General features: G+C 43.8%; 1 protein-coding gene across 1 annotated transcript in view; it reads left to right on the top strand.

Annotated features, from left to right (window-relative positions):
• Nucleotides 1–17,620, top strand: part of LOC129356072 (SH3 and multiple ankyrin repeat domains protein 2-like) — a gene marked incomplete at its 3' end in the record, with an annotated part of 128,318 nt that overhangs the window by 29,708 nt on the left and 80,990 nt on the right. Inside the window, 3 exon segments of the mRNA XM_055025686.1 lie at nt 10,413–10,640; nt 13,863–14,066; nt 16,804–16,875. Coding sequence (XP_054881661.1) covers nt 10,413–10,640; nt 13,863–14,066; nt 16,804–16,875 — 504 coding nt within the window.

Here is a 17,620-nt window from a genome sequence, read left to right as displayed (position 1 = left end):
TGGGCCGTGTGTGTATAATGGAGGAATCCCATTAAAGTTGAATGGCGTTTCTGAATCGAACGTCTTCATTAGCGTGGTGTGTTCACGGGCCCAACGAGGTTCTGACACGCGGCGCTGCTGAATGGAGAACCTGAAACGGGTTCAGAGCAGGACAGACAAAAATTCAAATCTCCAACAGAAAGCATTCATTTCTAATAACTCTCTTCCTCTTTTCCCTTTAAGTTCACGGTAAACAGAAACACGTCTGTCCGTCCTTTAAGGAGCATTCGCACCGGAGATGATGTTCATAAATCTGCAAGGCATTCAGTTATTCACACACAGTTAAATCAACACAATGCCGAGTCCATTTGGTTCTTATCAGAGTCAGAGTTCATTTAACTCTTTTCAGAAACTGAGTGTTTTAACACTTGAAAAAGTTATAATTACTCCAACTTTTGTTGAAATGACTCTGAAAAGAGTGAAATTAGCAGTGATTGTGATAAGGACCGAATGGACTCGGCATGGAAATGAAGTCTTCATGTTTTTTCTGTCAGTCATTCTGCAGCAGCAGTCGGACCTCAGTGTGAACCGGTTCGGACCCAAACAAGAACCAACTGCTCTTCACAAGATCCTGACAACATGAAGCTTCTGCCAACATCTGGATTTATCACATCTGGCTGCTTCTGCAGAATTCTGACAAAACATCAGATGAATGAGCCGTGAAGCTCAAACTGCAGATAACTATTGGATACGTATCTGATCTCGTTCCACATGTTGAGACAGAACAAAGTTTTAACCAGAAAACTGCCATGAATCAGTGATTTAGGACCTTAACTCAGATCAAAAACCGTTAAACTGTTCCCGTTTGTCTGCAGTCTGACTTAAAGACTTCTTTGCCGTTCAGCTGTTGCAGCGTCGCGCCGTTGACTCATCGCGTCCCGGCGGGAAATAAAAACCTGTTCTCTCTCTGTGAACCTGTCCGCTGCAGGCAGACCTGATGAAAACAGTTTCTCTCCCTGATAGTAAGGTGACTACTTGTGAAGACTAAGTCATAAAGTATGAATTAAATATGTAGCTCTTCTACAAATCTAACAGAATGTGTTTTATGATAATGTGATGCGGATTCGGAGGGATAAATGCTGGATTTCTGAGTTGAGCTACACGTCTGGATTCATGAGCCAAAACCAACATCATGTTGCTCACAAGAGGCTGGATGCATCCTGCTCTCTCACAGACGCTCTGCAGCTATAAAACCTCATTTTAGAAAAGAAACATGGCAATTATATGCTTAGAAATATGCAATTCAGTTGTGATGTTATTAAACATTGAAGTTTAGTTTCATCTGATCACAGAACGTGTTACAACCTGCTTCCTGTTCATTGCAGAAACGCCATGTCCGAAGGTGGCTCTGGAAAGGAGCCGCCCGGTTCGGTTCTGGACCTGGCAGAGGGGATCTGTGCTGGAGCCGGGCCAAACGCAGAACTTATTCTGACATTCTGTGATTTCAAAGTGAAAGGAGTCGCTGCGTGAAGGACTCGGGTTTTTCTGTCTTTTTGACGTTTCTGCAAACCGGCTCTGACTGCTGTCGCCACGGTGATGACTCACAGAGGAAGCTTTTCTGTGAGCTTCGGACCATCTGTGTCCTGTGGGCCCTTTACTGCTGGCGTGCTGCAGCAGCTGCTGCAGCAGCATAAACCTGACCAGTCAGAGATCTCCAACCTGCCTCAGGAATAAATCAACCTTCTCACCTCAGCTCCTGCGCCGCTCTGCGCCTCTGATTGGTCAGGTCAGGTGACAGTGGAGGTCAGGTGAGAGTGGAGGTCAGGTGAGAGAGGAGGTCAGGTGAGAGAGGAGGTCAGGTGACAGTGGAGGTCAGGTGAGAGAGGAGGTCAGGTGACAGTGGAGGTCAGGTGAGAGTGGAGGTCAGGTGAGAGAGGAGGTCAGGTGAGAGTGGAGATCAGGTGACAGTGGAGGTCAGGTGAGAGTGGAGGTCAGGTGAGAGAGGAGGTCAGGTGAGAGTGGAGATCAGGTGACAGTGGAGGTCAGGTGAGAGAGGAGGTCAGGTGACAGTGGAGGTCAGGTGAGAGTGGAGGTCAGGTGAGAGAGGAGGTCAGGTGAGAGTGGAGATCAGGTGACAGTGGAGGTCAGGTGAGAGAGGAGGTCAGGTGAGAGAGGAGGTCAGGTGAGAGTGGAGATCAGGTGACAGTGGAGGTCAGGTGAGAGAGGAGGTCAGGTGAGAGTGGAGGTCAGGTGAGAGAGGAGGTCAGGTGAGAGTGGAGATCAGGTGACAGTGGAGGTCAGGTGAGAGAGGAGGTCAGGTGACAGTGGAGGTCATGAAGAGGTCATGAAGCTCTCTGAGAGGCGCCGACCTGAGCAGAGGCTCAGACTTTGGGTCTGAGAGGAAGGACGTGTTCCTGTTCAGTCCGCTTTAATCCAAGTCCAATGTCCAGAAGGTCGGGTTCGTTAGCGGCGTTGTGAATGTGGAATCTGATTTGAACTCTGACCCAACTCCGAACCCGGCTCTGGCTCCGGGTCGTCTGGGTTCGGCTGAAGTGAACTCTGGTTCTGTTTGAATTCATCTTGTTTTAAAGTTCCTTTAATAAAACTTCAGGTAAAGTTTCATTGAAGGTCATGGAGAGTAAAGGGGCGTGGCCCGGTGCACCGTTGGCATGGCGACAGCTACCAAAAGCCTGGCAGACGTGGGAGATAAAAGTCCGATTGAATTTTGTTCAGTAAAAGATGTGATCATAGTGGAAGTTCAGAGTTTGTGACGTTTCTGCGGCTCTGCGCTGCAGATCTTTGGGTGAACCGTCCAGCTTTATCTGACAAACAGCGAATGTTCGACACAGAGAGAGGGCGGCTCTGTTTGTTCTGCAGATTAAAGCAGCAGGAGGGAGATTAGCAGAAATGATCTGCTGATTAATGTGTGGCTCTGTTTTTGCCTCCCGGTTCGTTCTGTTCTCAGAAACCCGTTAACATCATGAAGTACTTTTCCTCTGGAAGTGCTTCGTATTGTCTGCCAGAGGAAACCGCAGAGCTTTCAGGTCAAGTCTCTTGTTACTGAGCAGCCGGTGAGTTTGAAACGTTCAGAACCTCGTCTCACATGTGCAGCTGAACCTGGAAGAACCTGGAACAACCTGGAAGAACCTGGAGACGAAGCCGTTCGAGAAAACTGGGGAGAAATACGATTTATTCCAAGGATGTGTGGGGTCTGCAGAGACGTTAGCTTCTCATTTCTTGACCTTTGACCTGTACTAGTCCTGTGTGGAGTGTTTGGCGTCGGAGCGAGAAGCTGAAGGTCGTCTCCAGGTGACGATTCAGTCGGGACGGTTTTCACACCAACAACCTGCTGCTGGTCGCTGAGGTGACCTTTAACCTCAAGACGGTGACCTTTAACCTTTCAAAGAAACACCAGGACTCTGGTTTCCCTTTCACAGCTTTTTCATTTTTAACTTTTCTGTCAGCAGTGATCCGTCATCATTCATCCTGCTAATTAAAACCGAGTTATTAAAAATTGATTTGACGTTTTCCAGGCAGTCTGCCGAGTTCGGCCGTGTTGCTGCAGCTCTGACACCTCAAGAAGCTCTGCAGCATCTCAATGCTTTTATTAAACCAGCAGGAAACAATCAGCTGAACATGTTTAGCATGTCTTGTTTTGAAAATGTCAGATTTCTATTTTTATCTGTTAAATCCCAGTTTACATGTCGTTGCTTCCTGCTTCCTGGTTTAATAAGTGGCATTAATCTTTATATTATTTATATTTCTTAAATCTTGTCATGGCTTCATTGCGTAGAACAAACTCCACCCACTTCTTTGTCTTTTTAAAACTGACTGCAAACATCTAGTCAGAAAATCAGAATTCCTGATTTTCTTCAACATAAAAAAACTAAGAATTCACAAAACAGCAGCAAAGTAACAAGTCGACTTTTCTGTTGGTGCTGCAGCTGCTGTTGGTGCTGCTGCAGCTGGAGCTGCTGCAGCTGCTGCTGTTGGTGCTGCTGCAGCTGCTGCTGTTGGTGCTGCTACTGCTGCAGCTGGAGCTGCTGCCGCTGCTGCAGCTAACTGCTGATGATTAACACAGAGTTGGACAAAGTTGTTGTTTTTCTCCTGTTGATCTGCCTCTTCATCCTGTCAGTCACTCTGTTCTATTTACAGCCAATTAGTGTAATTTGGTTCATAACCTGCAGAAAGTGGGTCAGTCTTTACTCAACCTGTCAAACTGAAACGTTTTAAAGATGGCGATGAAACAAAGTTCTGGAAACAAGGATCCATCATCTTTATAGGAGGTGCTGCGATAATTCAGTTAGGATCTGTTTGCATCATATTGGTCATCTGAAATGTATTTTGCTTTTCTTTAAGTGATGAATGAAGATGATACTCAGGCTCCATCCTGGATATCATCTGATTTTACAGCAAACTAAAACAAACTGAGGCTAAAAATCACCTGATGGGCCTGGAAACCAGTTTCCTGTTAAAACCTTTGTGTCATTATTTCCTTCTTATGTTTTAAATATTGGAGGAAATTTCCATAATCTGAGAGCTGCAGTTGTGTTGCTGCAGTTACATTGCTGCAGTTGTGTTGCTGCAGTTACATTGCTGCAGTTGCGTTGCTGCAGTTGCGTTGCTGCAGTTACATTGCTGCAGTTGCGTTGCTGCAGTTGCTGCAGTTGCTGCAGAGCGAAGACTCATCACCTGCAGATGAACTTTTAAACGTTTTGATAATTCTCAGAATGCTTTTGTTGTATTGATGGAGGTTTCAGGTCTTATTTGACCGTTTATTGTTGTTCCTTTTGTATCTGATGTCAGCATAAAACCTCAGAACCGCCCATTAAGCCTGGACCAGTAAACCAGACATGTGAGACAGGAGAACTCATATAAACCCGTTTAAAGATCTCTGGAAGCTCCAAACATGGGCGCCGACCCGGACTGCGCCCTGAGACGCACCAGGAAACCTTGGAACGGGATTTTAAGAGGATTCTTCCAGGCTGAGGGTTTCAGCTCCTACGCCGCTGTTGTTGCTATGTGATAAAACTTTAACCCCTTCCTCTCCTGTTGCCAGAGTTACAGCACTAAAGATGTAACCTTTACATGAGACGACAGAACCGCCTTCCACAGGGTGAATGCAAGCTGCGGCTCACAGGATGAAGTTCGTCTTTATGATATTTAGAATGAAAAGTTGAACGCAGCAAAAGAACTAAACAATAACCTAAGAGCAAAAGAAGAGTTTCAGTGTTTAATAGAGATCTGCTGGAAGATTTGTTGTCACAATACATTTGAGAAAAACTCCTCTGATTCTTGCTAAACTCAATTTTAACACAAAGTAAATATTACATGCAGAGGATTAAATGCTCAGTGTTCCAGCAGCAGCAGCCCTCTGACTCCTCAATGAAACCCTCCGGCTGAATCGGATCAGAGTGAGACCTCCTGGAAGCGTGTGTGCAGAAAACGGCTCAAAGTGAAGATGTGCAGTTTCTGCTGGTCTTTGTGTTGCTGAGTCGTGGTACCTGCAGGTGGCGCTCTGCTGGAGATGTCATGATCCTCATCTGAAAGATCCGGGTCACATTTCTGGACATTTCACTCCCAAACAGCTTCAGGTTCCTGTCAGGGTTTGCATTTCACTGGGCTTTCATCAGGATGTGGCTGCAGAGCAGCAGCAAGAGGAGTCAGTCATCAGACCGCAGGAAGACCCGGAAAGACCCGGGAAGACCCGGAAAGACCCGGAAAGACTTGGGAAGACCCAGAAAGACCCGGGAAGACCCGGAAAGACCAAGAAGACCCGGAAAGACCCAAGAAGACCCAAGAAGACCCGGAAAGACCCAAGAAGACCCAGAAAGACCCAAGAAGACCCAAGAAGACCCGGAAAGACCCAAGAAGACCCGGAAAGACCCAAGAAGACCCAGAAAGACCCAGAAAGACCCAAGAAGACCCAAGAAGACCCAGAAAGACCCAAGAAGACCCAAGAAGACCCGGAAAGACCCAGGAAGACCCGGGAAGAAACTAGTTTGTCTGACATGTTGCCTCATTTATGGCAATAAGTCATAAATAATAAACCTGTGACTTTATTCTTTCAAATTTTCACTAAACTAAAATAAATCTGAAAACATTTTGGGTGATAAAAGTTTCTGTGAACTTTGAATCCTGTTTGTGTTTTTGAACTGACCTTTGACCTAAGCTGCCAGTTCTCTCGTGGTCTGATGAGGTTTTATGTGGTTTTGTTTGAATTCTTCCTGGTTTTAAACAGTAAATAGTTTGAGGAGAAACAAAATGAGACGAAGAAACGCAGGACGTCTCTGCATCACTGGTTGCCTTTCTGTTAAACGCTTAAAGTGATAATTTATCTGTAAAACAAGAAGCTGTGTGAATGTTTCTAATTATTAAAAGACGAATTGAACCGTTTGAACCTCACTGGAGGAAAACTCATTTTCAGGCTTTAAACTGTGATTTTTACTTTTCCTGTTTGCCAGGAGGCGACTCGCCTCGTCTCTGAGAGACGATGGAAGATTTTAAATCAGAAAACGTCTGAATCAACATCCAAACGAGCTCAGCGTCTGCAGAAATCCCACTGATCCTCTGTGCCGAGTTTTCCTTTCTTTCCCTCAATGCCTCATTTAAATGACCTGAACTTTAAAACTAATTCTGTGAAACAACCAAAGTTTCTCCTTCGTGCCTCTCAGAGTTAAATTTATGGTTTTAACTCTCGTTAAATCAATGCAATCAATCGTCTGGATTTGATAATTATTGAACAAAACCTGCTTTTCATAAAGATCTGACCTCAAACGAAGTTTGTTCTGTTTCTGCAAATCAAATGACGAACCGAGTCCAAAACCAAGCCGAAGCTTTGGTTCCTTTTGTCCACACAGACGCGAACGCATCGATGTTTGCAGACAAAGAAAACATTAATTCTGCTTTAATGGCTCTAATTCGCCAGCATTCAAAAAACTGTTTCTGTCAGACGTTTGACAGGATATTGCTTTTCTGCTCTTATTGCACACACACACACACACACACACACACACACCCCCCCCCACACACACACACACACACACACACACACACACACACACACACACACACACACACACACACAAGTCAGAGCAAATTACTGTGACCATTACTGAGCTCTGCTCTCTCTGATGCCTGAAAACCTCTAGAAAGTCACAAAAAGGTCTTTTTATCTTTTCAATTATGCCTCAGAATGACGAGAGTCTTTTGTGAAAGGAAAAATAATCCAGCGATGATGAGAGATGGACTCTGAAGCAGAGGAGATGATAATTACATGCATCAAATTTAATGAAAGGAGCACAGGAAGTGCTGGTGAGGCGTGATGTCGATCTCCTCCTTCCTGCTGGACCTGACAGCAGAATCCTGCTGAACCAGGCTGATCCGCTCCGGTTCTGGATTTCTGCAATCTGCCAAAAACTGTCATGTCTGAACAGGAGAAAAGCTCAGATTGCATCAGATGTTTCAGGGCATGAAAATATTTCTTTCCTGAAACTCGCGTCTCGTTTCTTCACACCTGAGAAATTATCCTAGAGATGCGTTCAGGGTTCTGATGTGGCGCAGGAGAAATTTTATCCAAGGTTTTCAGGTCCAGATGCAAACACTGGACTCAAACAGAGCAAACTTCCCAGTTAGCTGGAAGCTAAATGTTTAGCTCTGCTCGTCAGTTAGCTAGCAGCTAAATATTTAGCTCTGGTCGTCAGTTAGCTAGCAGCTAAATGTTTAGCTCTGCTCGTCAGTTAGCTAGCAGCTAAATATTTAGCTCTGGTCGTTAGTTAGCTAGCAGCTAAATATTTAGCTCTGCTCGTCAGTTAGCTAGCAGCTAAATGTTTAGCTCTGCTCGTCAGTTAGCTAGCAGCTAAATGTTTAGCTCTGCTCGTCAGTTAGCTAGCAGCTAAATGTTTAGCTCTGGTCGTTAGTTAGCCGGCAGCTAAATGTTTAGCTCTGCTCGTCAGTTAGCTAGCAGCTAAATGTTTAGCTCTGGTCGTCAGTTAGCTAGCAGCTAAATGTTTAGCTTTCCAGAGTCTGAACCTCTGATGTTTCACTTCCTGTATTTGCTGATCAAGTTGCTCATTGATGTAACAGGATATGAAAATCCTTAAAGTTTAACTTTCACATGTTTTTCTTCCTGGTTCTGCAGGACCAACCGGACTGGGATGAACCCAGTTTTCTCTTTTCCAAGTCTCCAGCTGCTGCGTTTCTATTCCGCATAATTGCATAAATTGGAATTACAAAAATACATTTGCTTAATAAAAACCTGGCAATTTGATAAAAGCTTTTTGCACCAGGATGAGGTAAAATTGGAGTATTGTGCAAAACTGCATGGAAATACTTTAGTTGTCAGATAATCAACAACCAGGAAGTGGTTGGATGTTCGTGCTGCATGGTTTTAATCACAAGTCCAATGATTTAACTGTGTTTGAAAGTATTTTTTCAATATTAATAAATTCTATGTTAATCAGTGAAAATGGACGGTTGGACCAGCAAAACATTCATATTTTTACTTTTCATCCTTTAATGTTATTTTTATGTGGTAGAAAATAAAAAGCGCCGTTTTTCCTCCACTCTGCTAAACAATGAAGGTTTTTTTTTCACTTCATCTTAACAAGACGTGTCTTCTTCATTCCAGGTTGAAATTACACCTTCAGGCATAAAAACCGTTATCAATGCGTTCAGCAGGTACCGGTTGCCATAGATCCAAAACTATTGCATTGATTCGCCCTCATGTGAGCCCGTTTTAATCAGGTTCTGATCACAGTCAGCTGGGTCCGGCTCCACTGCTCATCCAAACAGAACCGCTCCTGTTCACACCAGCACACTCTCAGCAGAGTGACTGTAATTGGCCCCATGCTGATTGCAAAAGTATTCAGGAAAATTATACACATTACAGGACGAAGCCTCAGCTGGAAGCCGGAGCGGAAAGGTGCAGAAACATCCTGAAGAGGCTCTTCATGCTGCTGGAAGAACTGTAATTTTCTCAACAACTTCTAATAACTCACACGTTCACCTTTTTTCCTTTTCTCTTATTTTTCATCTGGTTCTGACGGTTCATCTGAGCTGAACCGATTTTGTCCTGAACACACAGAAACTGCAGCATCAGTGACCTTCCTGTTACCAGACAGCAGGTAGAGGTGATGATGTCACAGCGTCGGCCATCGCAGCTAATGACCGCCTACCTGAGTCAGAAAACTCCAACGGTACCCAAACGTCTCATCCTCTGCTTCCTGGATAACGCTCTGCTCTCTGTCAGTGAAGATTCGCTCCCATCAATTCAACACCAACGACGTTTCAATAACCACGCTGCTGCGATCACACAGTAATAACACCTTTATTACTACTGCGTATCAGAAACTCCAAATCCTACAGCTCATAACGTGTATGCATTTCATCCAACCTGAAGCCATTTTCCACTGGATTTGCTGCATATTCACATCCAGAACCAGAACAGACCTCACTCTGTTTCCATCAAGTTGAGATTCATCTGGAAAAGCTTCAGACGGAAACGAGTCGGATCTTCTCTGTTGGGTTGAAGGGAAAGGTAACAGGACGATGGCAGATTCAGCAAACTAAGAGAAAAGAGATCACAAGTCATGAGATTTCACTGAGGAACTCATTGATGCTGATATTTTAGAGCATTTACTTTCAAACGTCTGACATCCTGAAGGATTCAGGTTGATTTTTTCTCCAGGTCTGAAACTCGCTGATCGAGTTCAGTGATCATCCAGGTTCCACATTCAGGCTATTTTAGAAGTTTTGCTCCTGCAGGTCGATCACAAAACGACATCTGAGAGCTGTGACTGATGAGCCGGCGGCCGATTCGTCTTCTGACCCATAAATCACCCGATGCCTCAGTTCAGACGGTGCTGCTGGTTGCTGCAGGTTTCTGCTGGATGTTGCTGGTTGCTGCAGGTTGCTGTTGGTTGCTGCAGGTTGCTTCAGCCTTCCACTGGACGTGTTCAGGCTCTTCAGGGAGACGGAGGAGGATAAACCAACAGCTGCTGTTTAGAAGTAATGGAGTGGAAGGAATTTCTCCATTTTGAACTAACCTCTGTTCCCTCTGGTTCCCTCTGTTCCCTCTGTTCCCTCTGTTCCCTCTGTTCTCTCTGGTTCCCTCTGTTCCCTCTGTTCTCTCTGGTTCCCTCTGTTCCCTCTGTTCCCTCTGGTTCCCTCTTGTTCTCTCTGTTCCTTCTGTTTCTGTCTGTTCCCCTCTATTCCCTCTGTTCCCTCTGGTTCCCTCTGTTCTCTCTGGTTCCCTCTGTTCCCTCTGTTCTCTCTGGTTTCCTCTGGTTCCCTCTGTTCCCTCTGTTCTCTCTGGTTCCCTCTGTTCCCTCTGTTCTCTCTGGTTCCCTCTGTTCCCTCTGTTCCCTCTGGTTCCCTCTGTTCCCTCTGGTTCCCTCTGTTCCCTCTTGTTCTCTCTGTTCCCTCTGTTCCAGTTGAATCCTCCAGCCCTGCTCAGCATGCCCCGCAGCCCCACCTCCAGCGAGGATGAAATGGCCCAGAGTTTTTCCGACTACTCTGACGACGGCGCCTCCGACAGTTCCCGGGAGGAAACCATCTACGAGACGATCAGAGCGACCGCCGAGCCGCCGCAGAACCACATGGACGACATCCAGTCCAACTCGCTGGTGATCCGCGTCCTGATCCCCGACCTGCAGCAGACGGTGAGCAGCAGTCAGGATTTATGGCTCCAAACTGAAAAGTGTTTATTTTTCCACATGGACTTCCGGGAGCCTCAGTCCAGATCTGAGTGTTTTTATCCAACTGCATCATTTTATCCTCCTTTCATGATAAAATGCTCTAAATATTCTCAGCAGCAGTTTTTTACCTGCGCTGCTTTCATGAAGCAAAACTAGAATAAGAATATTTTAAATATCATCCAGAGTGATTCATGTTGTTCACCTCCAGATCTTCTGGGTTCTCCAGACTTTTGGACTTTTGATGGTTTTTCTCTCAGTTTGTTCCTGATCCTGCAGGATCAGCTTCACCTGGACCATCTCCCGGGTCAGAGTGCAGCGCCGGACCCGGAGCTTGTTTCTGGACTTTACAGGCTGCATCATGGTTCTGTAGTTTAGCTCAGAGACAAAACCTTTGTTTTCAGACAGAAGATGTGAATTTTTGCCCTAAATGTCCCAAAGAGCTGAAAACCTGCTGAATAATAATGACGGATTTTTACTCAGACGTGAATCGTTTCTCTGCTGCAGACGAATTTAATCTCATTTTTTCTTCCACTTGATCTGTTTGTGTTTTTTCAGCTGATCTTGAACCACTTAATGCCTGAATTCACATCCAGCTGTGTAGGAAATATTGATATTTGTGTTTTTAATGTGGGTCAGATGATGGTGTGAACATTTCCCCTGCAGTCAGTGTGATGTTGCTGGTTCTTCTCTTGGTTCGCTGCTGCTGCCTCCTTTCAGATTCTTATTTACTGCTGAACTCTGAGCGAAACAACAACGAGTCAGAAACATTCAACTGGACCGGAGAGAAAAACGAGGAAAATGTGAACAAATCCACTTTCCTTTGTTCAGCAAGTTATTTTTCCAGCACTGATAAACATCTCTAATTAGTCCTCTCCCCGTTTCTCTCCACATAAACGTAACTTCTGGCCGTTGGATGCTAATTATCGGCTCCTGAACGAGACGCCCGGCTTTTTTTCTGAAGTCGTCACATTATTTTCTCACCTCTTTGTGTTCAGATGTGAAGACTTTAACGAGGTGTGACCAACAGGACTCACGTTGCCTCGTTTCCCTGATGAAACGCAGAGGAGTGTGAATCATGAGTGGGAGACATGTGGTGTAGTTTTTCATTTTAATGCCAAGTGAAATGTCTGATCGTAAGCAGAGGGAGGGTCTATTTCATCACATGGTAAAACTGGAAGGCATTTATCACATCATACTGTCTGCATGTCTGACGTCTGCAATACATGATCATAACTTTATGCATGCTTTCATTTTTATAGATTTATTATTGTGTGATCAAACTTATTTTAATTGTGCTTCTTATTTCATGGAGTTATTATTTTTGTGAAATTGTGTTTTTGAGGGTTTGTTTTGTTGGCAGGTTGAGATATAAACACCTGAGATCAGCGAGAAAAACATGATGTGAAGCAGAACTGAAACATTGAACAGCTGAAGCATAAAACACGCTGAAAGGTTCTGGTCTTTGGACGGGTTCTGGTCTTTGGACGGGTTCTGATCTTGGACGGGTTCTGGTCTTGGACGGGTTCTGGTCTTGGACGGGTTCTGGTCTTGGACGGGTTCTGGTCTTGGATGGGTTCTGGTCTTGGACAGGTTCTGGTCTTTGGGATGGAGAAATGTTTCAGCTCTGGCTCCTCAGAGCTCTGACTGAAACCTTGTTTTCCACATGGATGCTGTTTTTCCTTTCACATCTTTTCACTCTTGTGAAACCTAAAAGTACACACGCGCACACACACACACACACACACACACACACACACACACACACACACACACACACACACACACACACACACACACACACACACACACTTCAGCAGCTGCTCCAGAGACCTGAGAGAAGAGTTTGTGTAAATAAGAGTGCAGTGGTTTGTGTTGGTCTGTGCTGACCCTGCTCTGACCTCCTGAAGCTCCTGGATCAGCGCGGCGGTGATGATTTGTTGTGTGAAACATGTTTTATGGACACATGTGCAGTGCGCTGCTTCACATGTGTGCTCTGACCGCTCTGTGCTGCTGCTGGATGGCAGCATGAAGTGGAGCCATCCACTCAGAAACCTGCTGAATAATTCAGGACCAGCATGAACTCAGTGCATGTGACTCCGACTCCAGCTGCCATCGACTCATGCAGCTGTTTTCTACATTTTGGATTTTCACAGATGGTCAAACCTTTTTAGATGCTTCAGGTCTCCTCTGTGTTGCATGAGCCAACAAACCACTTCAGGTTTGATCCAGTCCTAAAAAGTCCAGATGTTTCAGTGCCTGGTTGGTTCATTTCATCTCAAAACTCAAGAGGTTTATTGTTCTGTTGCTTTTTGCTAAACTCTTGTCCTCCACACTGAGCACTGCCGCCACGTTTCATGAAAACCTGCAGCTTGTCTCTAATGAAGCTGCTGTTTGTGTCTGAGGACAAAACAATAATGGAAACGATTTAAATTAACGCCTCTGTCTCGACCCGACCGGATCCAAACGCTCCTGAATGCCGCTAATCCTCCCACATCCAGGCCAGGCGGGAGCCACCATTGTCTGCTTGCTTCACTTCGAGCTGAAAGCAGAACCGGCCAGTGGGCCAGAGAGGTTCTGTCAGTTCACCCTCAGTGACCCATCACTGGCACCGTTCACAGCAACTGGGACTGGCTGGACGTGTTAACTGGTCCTACTGGGCCTCTCATCGCAGAAACACTAAATGTCACCAAGTATTTGTGTCCAGTTTCTGGTGAAAATATGTCAATAAACCAAACTCTGACGTCTTACTGGAGAAAGAAACAAAGGGAATACATTCCTGCCAAAAACTTTGACAATAATCACAGAAATTTTCTAGAAAGAATTTAAACATGTCAAAAGACAAAAAGTTGTAACTTTTGAAGACCAGAAAGTTTTTATTTTCTAGCGATTTGCAGAGGAAATCCTGCAAGTGAAACAATCAGTGGAATATTGATGATTTTTTTCATCAATATTAAGGAATCATTGATTTAAAAGAAACTCAATTATCCTTCTGAAAAGTTACCTGTCAGGTAGTTTAGTCTTCAGTGAACTGAGGTTTGCAGTAGAAACAATACTTGCTATAATTCACTAGTTTTGTTCTGTGAATACAGAGTTTTGTGGAGGTTTTTGCTCCCTTACAGATTTCTGTTTATTTTTAACTGAATGATTAATATTGAATTATTTGTTATGCTTTCTCCTTCGGGTCAGAAATGCATGCGGTTCAACCCGGACGCGACGGTCTGGATCGCCAAACAGCGGATCCTGTGTACGCTCAATCAGACCCTGAAGGACGTCCTGAACTACGGACTCTTCCAGCCGGCGAGCGACGGGAGGGACGGCAAGTTCCTGGACGAAGAGCGCCTCCTCCGAGAATACCCGCAGCCAATCAGCAAGGGCGTTCCCTGCCTGGAGGTCAGCCGCTCGTCCAATCACAGCCCAGATGATGAACCGCTTATTTTACAGACTCTTGGTTTGATGAGGAGTTTGGATGGTAAAGTTTCTTTAAGGCATTTCAAAATAAGACATTTCCTCTGAGAATCTCAGTTGGATCTCAAAGTAATTTGCTGATAATTTCTAACTTAAACGAATATTATGCAGTTTTCTGCGTTTCATCATCATCATTATCATCATCATCTTCATCCTGTGCAGGTCAGATTACCGTTTCGTCTCCTTTTTGGTGAAAGGTGTCTGCCACACCAATCAGATTTTCTCTAAGTAAAACATGTACTGAAACAGTGAGTGGTTAGCAAAACTCAAAATGATTAAAAAACGTTTCTTTTCCATAACTTATTCACACACACTCTGTAAAACACACACTCTGTAAAACACACTCTGTAAAACACACACTCTGTAAAACACACACTCTGTAAAACACACTCTGTAAAACACACTCTGTAAAACACACTCTGTAAAACACACTCTGTAAAACACACACTCTGTAAAACACACACTCTGTAAAACACACACTGTAAAACACACTGTAAAACACACACTCTGTAAAACACACTCTGTAAACACACACTGTAAAACACACTCTGTAAAACACACACTCTGTAAAACACACACTCTGTAAAACACACTCTGTAAAACACACACTCTGTAAAACACACTCTGTAAAACACACACTCTGTAAAACACACACTCTGTAAAACACACACTGTAAAACACACACTCTGTAAAACACACACTCTGTAAAACACACACTGTAAAACACACACTGTAAAACACACTCTGTAAAACACACTCTGTAAAACACACTCTGTAAAACACACTCTGTAAAACACACACTCTGTAAAACACACTCTGTAAAACACACTCTGTAAAACACACTCTGTAAAACACACTCTGTAAAACACACACTCTGTAAAACACACACTCTGTAAAACACACACTGTAAAACACACTCTGTAAAACACACACTCTGTAAAACACACACTCTGTAAAACACACACTCTGTAAAACACACATTCTGTAAAACACACACTCTGTAAAACACACACTCTGTAAAACACACACTCTGTAAAACACACACTCTGTAAAACACACTCTGTAAACACACACTCTGTAAAACACACTCTGTAAAACACACTCTGTAAAACACACACTCTGTAAAACACACTCTGTAAAACACACACTCTGGACTGATCTGTGGAGCCGGTCTGTGGTTCTGTGGCTGATACTGGATCTAACTGGACCTGAAGATGAATATTAAACCTCAAAACTCAAAGCATGACAAGAACATCTGAGACTTGGCATAGATCCCAAATCCTTTGTTTTTAATGAACACAATCTGACATGTTTCTCTACAACAATATATTTCAGCTCCTGCTGGTGAAACATAACAGATTATTATATGGAACAGATGGAGAGAAGATGGAGGGATGAAGGGAAGCAGTAGAGACCTGCAGTTTGACATTCATCTCTCATCTGGTGATATTATACGTTTTATTTCAAAGGTCGATAAAACAAATTTTCAGAAACTCCAGAGTTTTGTTCCTTATGAATATTAAAAACAGCAAAGCGTTAGTGTAATCTGGTTGGGATGAGTCGGTGGAAATGTCGCAGCGTTTCCCAGCTCACTGCTCACATCTCATCTCCCATCAGCTGCTGATCCAGGTATGGACACAGAGCTGGTTGACCGATAGCAGCGTTAGCATCATCCGAGTTCAGGTCTGCTTCCTGGCCGACCTCAGAGCGGCTGGAGTTCGTTAGCTGATGGCTTTTAATCAAGCCGCAGAACGTTTGAGTTTCCGATTCGCTCAGCAGCAGCAGAGAAATCTTTCATTTGGTTATTACCCCCCGTTACATCTGTAATATTCATCAGACAGATTTGACATTTAATATGATCCTAATCTAACATCCTTTCATCTGAGTACTGCTGACGTCTGAACCCAAACTCAAGTCAGTTTATTTTTATTCTACCAGGACAGAATTTTATTGCTTTGCATGTTTAAGGTGGGACTGCTGACATTTTCTGGAGGTTTATTATAACTTCCCTTTGAAGAATATTTCTTAAAGACACTTGAAGTTTTTGAAATGATGTAGCGCCACCTGCTGTTTTTATTCATTATGCTTGGGTTGTTGGTTCAATCCCAAATCCCTGATGTTTGTTGTAACAGGATACGAGAGATTCATGTCCCAGTCAAATCACAGGAGTCAAAATGAGGAGTTATTAAACTGTGAACCAGAAATCAATTCACCTCTGAAGTGTGAAGTTGGATTTGACCCAAAACCACAATGGGTCAGAACCAATGACCCACCCAAAGGGGAGACGTGATGGTCAGAAGCAGAACGTTTAAATCAATGAGGAGTTTTGCAGTGAAGCTGCTGCTGGATAAGAGAGCAGAGAATCAGTAGATCCAGTTTAGATGACTGAACTCTGAACAGGAAGATAAAATCACTGGACTTATCCAAAACGATTCGTCGTACAGCCCGGACGGTTCAGATGCACAGCAGTCATATTAGATTTTAGTCTTTATATGTTCGCGGTGTCGTTGTTTTCTCATGTTTTCTCATGTCAGCCAGTGATGCTGATTTCTACAGATGAGCAATTTCCACTTCCAGTTTGAGGGAATCTGTAATTTCCTGCAGGTTAGTGGCCATGAACACAGGCCAGTTGAAGACGTTTAATCGTTTTTTCCTCCAACAGTTTCGCTACAAGAGCAGAGTCTACAGACAGCCCAACATCGATGAGAAGCAGATTGCCAAACTTCATACAAAGGTAAGGATGGACACGCGACACCTTCACTGTGTTTCTGTAAAAGTCACGTTTGAAAAGTTTGCTGCCATCATTAGAGCGACTGTCAGCTGAAGGTTGAGAGGTAAATAAAGCAATTAGTGTTTCCCCAGACAGAGATGTTTACCGCAACAAAACAGCATGCATCTTTTTTCACTTACCGCAAATTACCTTTTCATTTTTACTCCCTGCAATTAAATTAGCTGTTGCTAAGTTAGGTTGCTATGCACATTATGGTTTGTTCTGAGAAAAACTAAACAAGGTGTTTGAATGATAAAAGATTGAATCATACCAAATCATTTACATGAGAAACATGAAAGATGTGCCTGCAGTAACATCTGGCTGCTGATCATGTGACTCGTGATGTAAAAAAATGTTTCCATTAAAGTTTTAGACCAAAAAAAAACAACATCATCATAGCATCAAAACTTTACACAAAAAATGAGTTTTTCCATAATTGGCGTGTTCCCATTCAGCAAATTTATTTTCAAAATGTCAAATTCTGCAGTTAGAAGGTCAATGGAGGGACAGCTGATGTGCTTCTGAAGGATCCAGACTTACTGGAATCACTTATTGATCCATCCGATTTGATTAGTCAGGCTTAGTGAAAAATCTGTTCATCATCAGCATAACAACAGATATTTACTTTATACCAGTCGATATGTTTAATATTCCTGAATTAAAAACAAAAAGACCAAACACTGAGGCCTGTGGAACTCCTTAATGAACC

This window comes from Poeciliopsis prolifica, unplaced genomic scaffold (genome assembly GCF_027474105.1).
Source record: "Poeciliopsis prolifica strain line A6 unplaced genomic scaffold, Auburn_PproV2 SCAFFOLD155, whole genome shotgun sequence".
NCBI classification, from domain to species: Eukaryota; Metazoa; Chordata; class Actinopteri; order Cyprinodontiformes; family Poeciliidae; genus Poeciliopsis; species Poeciliopsis prolifica.
Note: the sequence above shows the minus strand (reverse complement) of the source record. Positions and strands in the feature narration are given on the sequence as shown.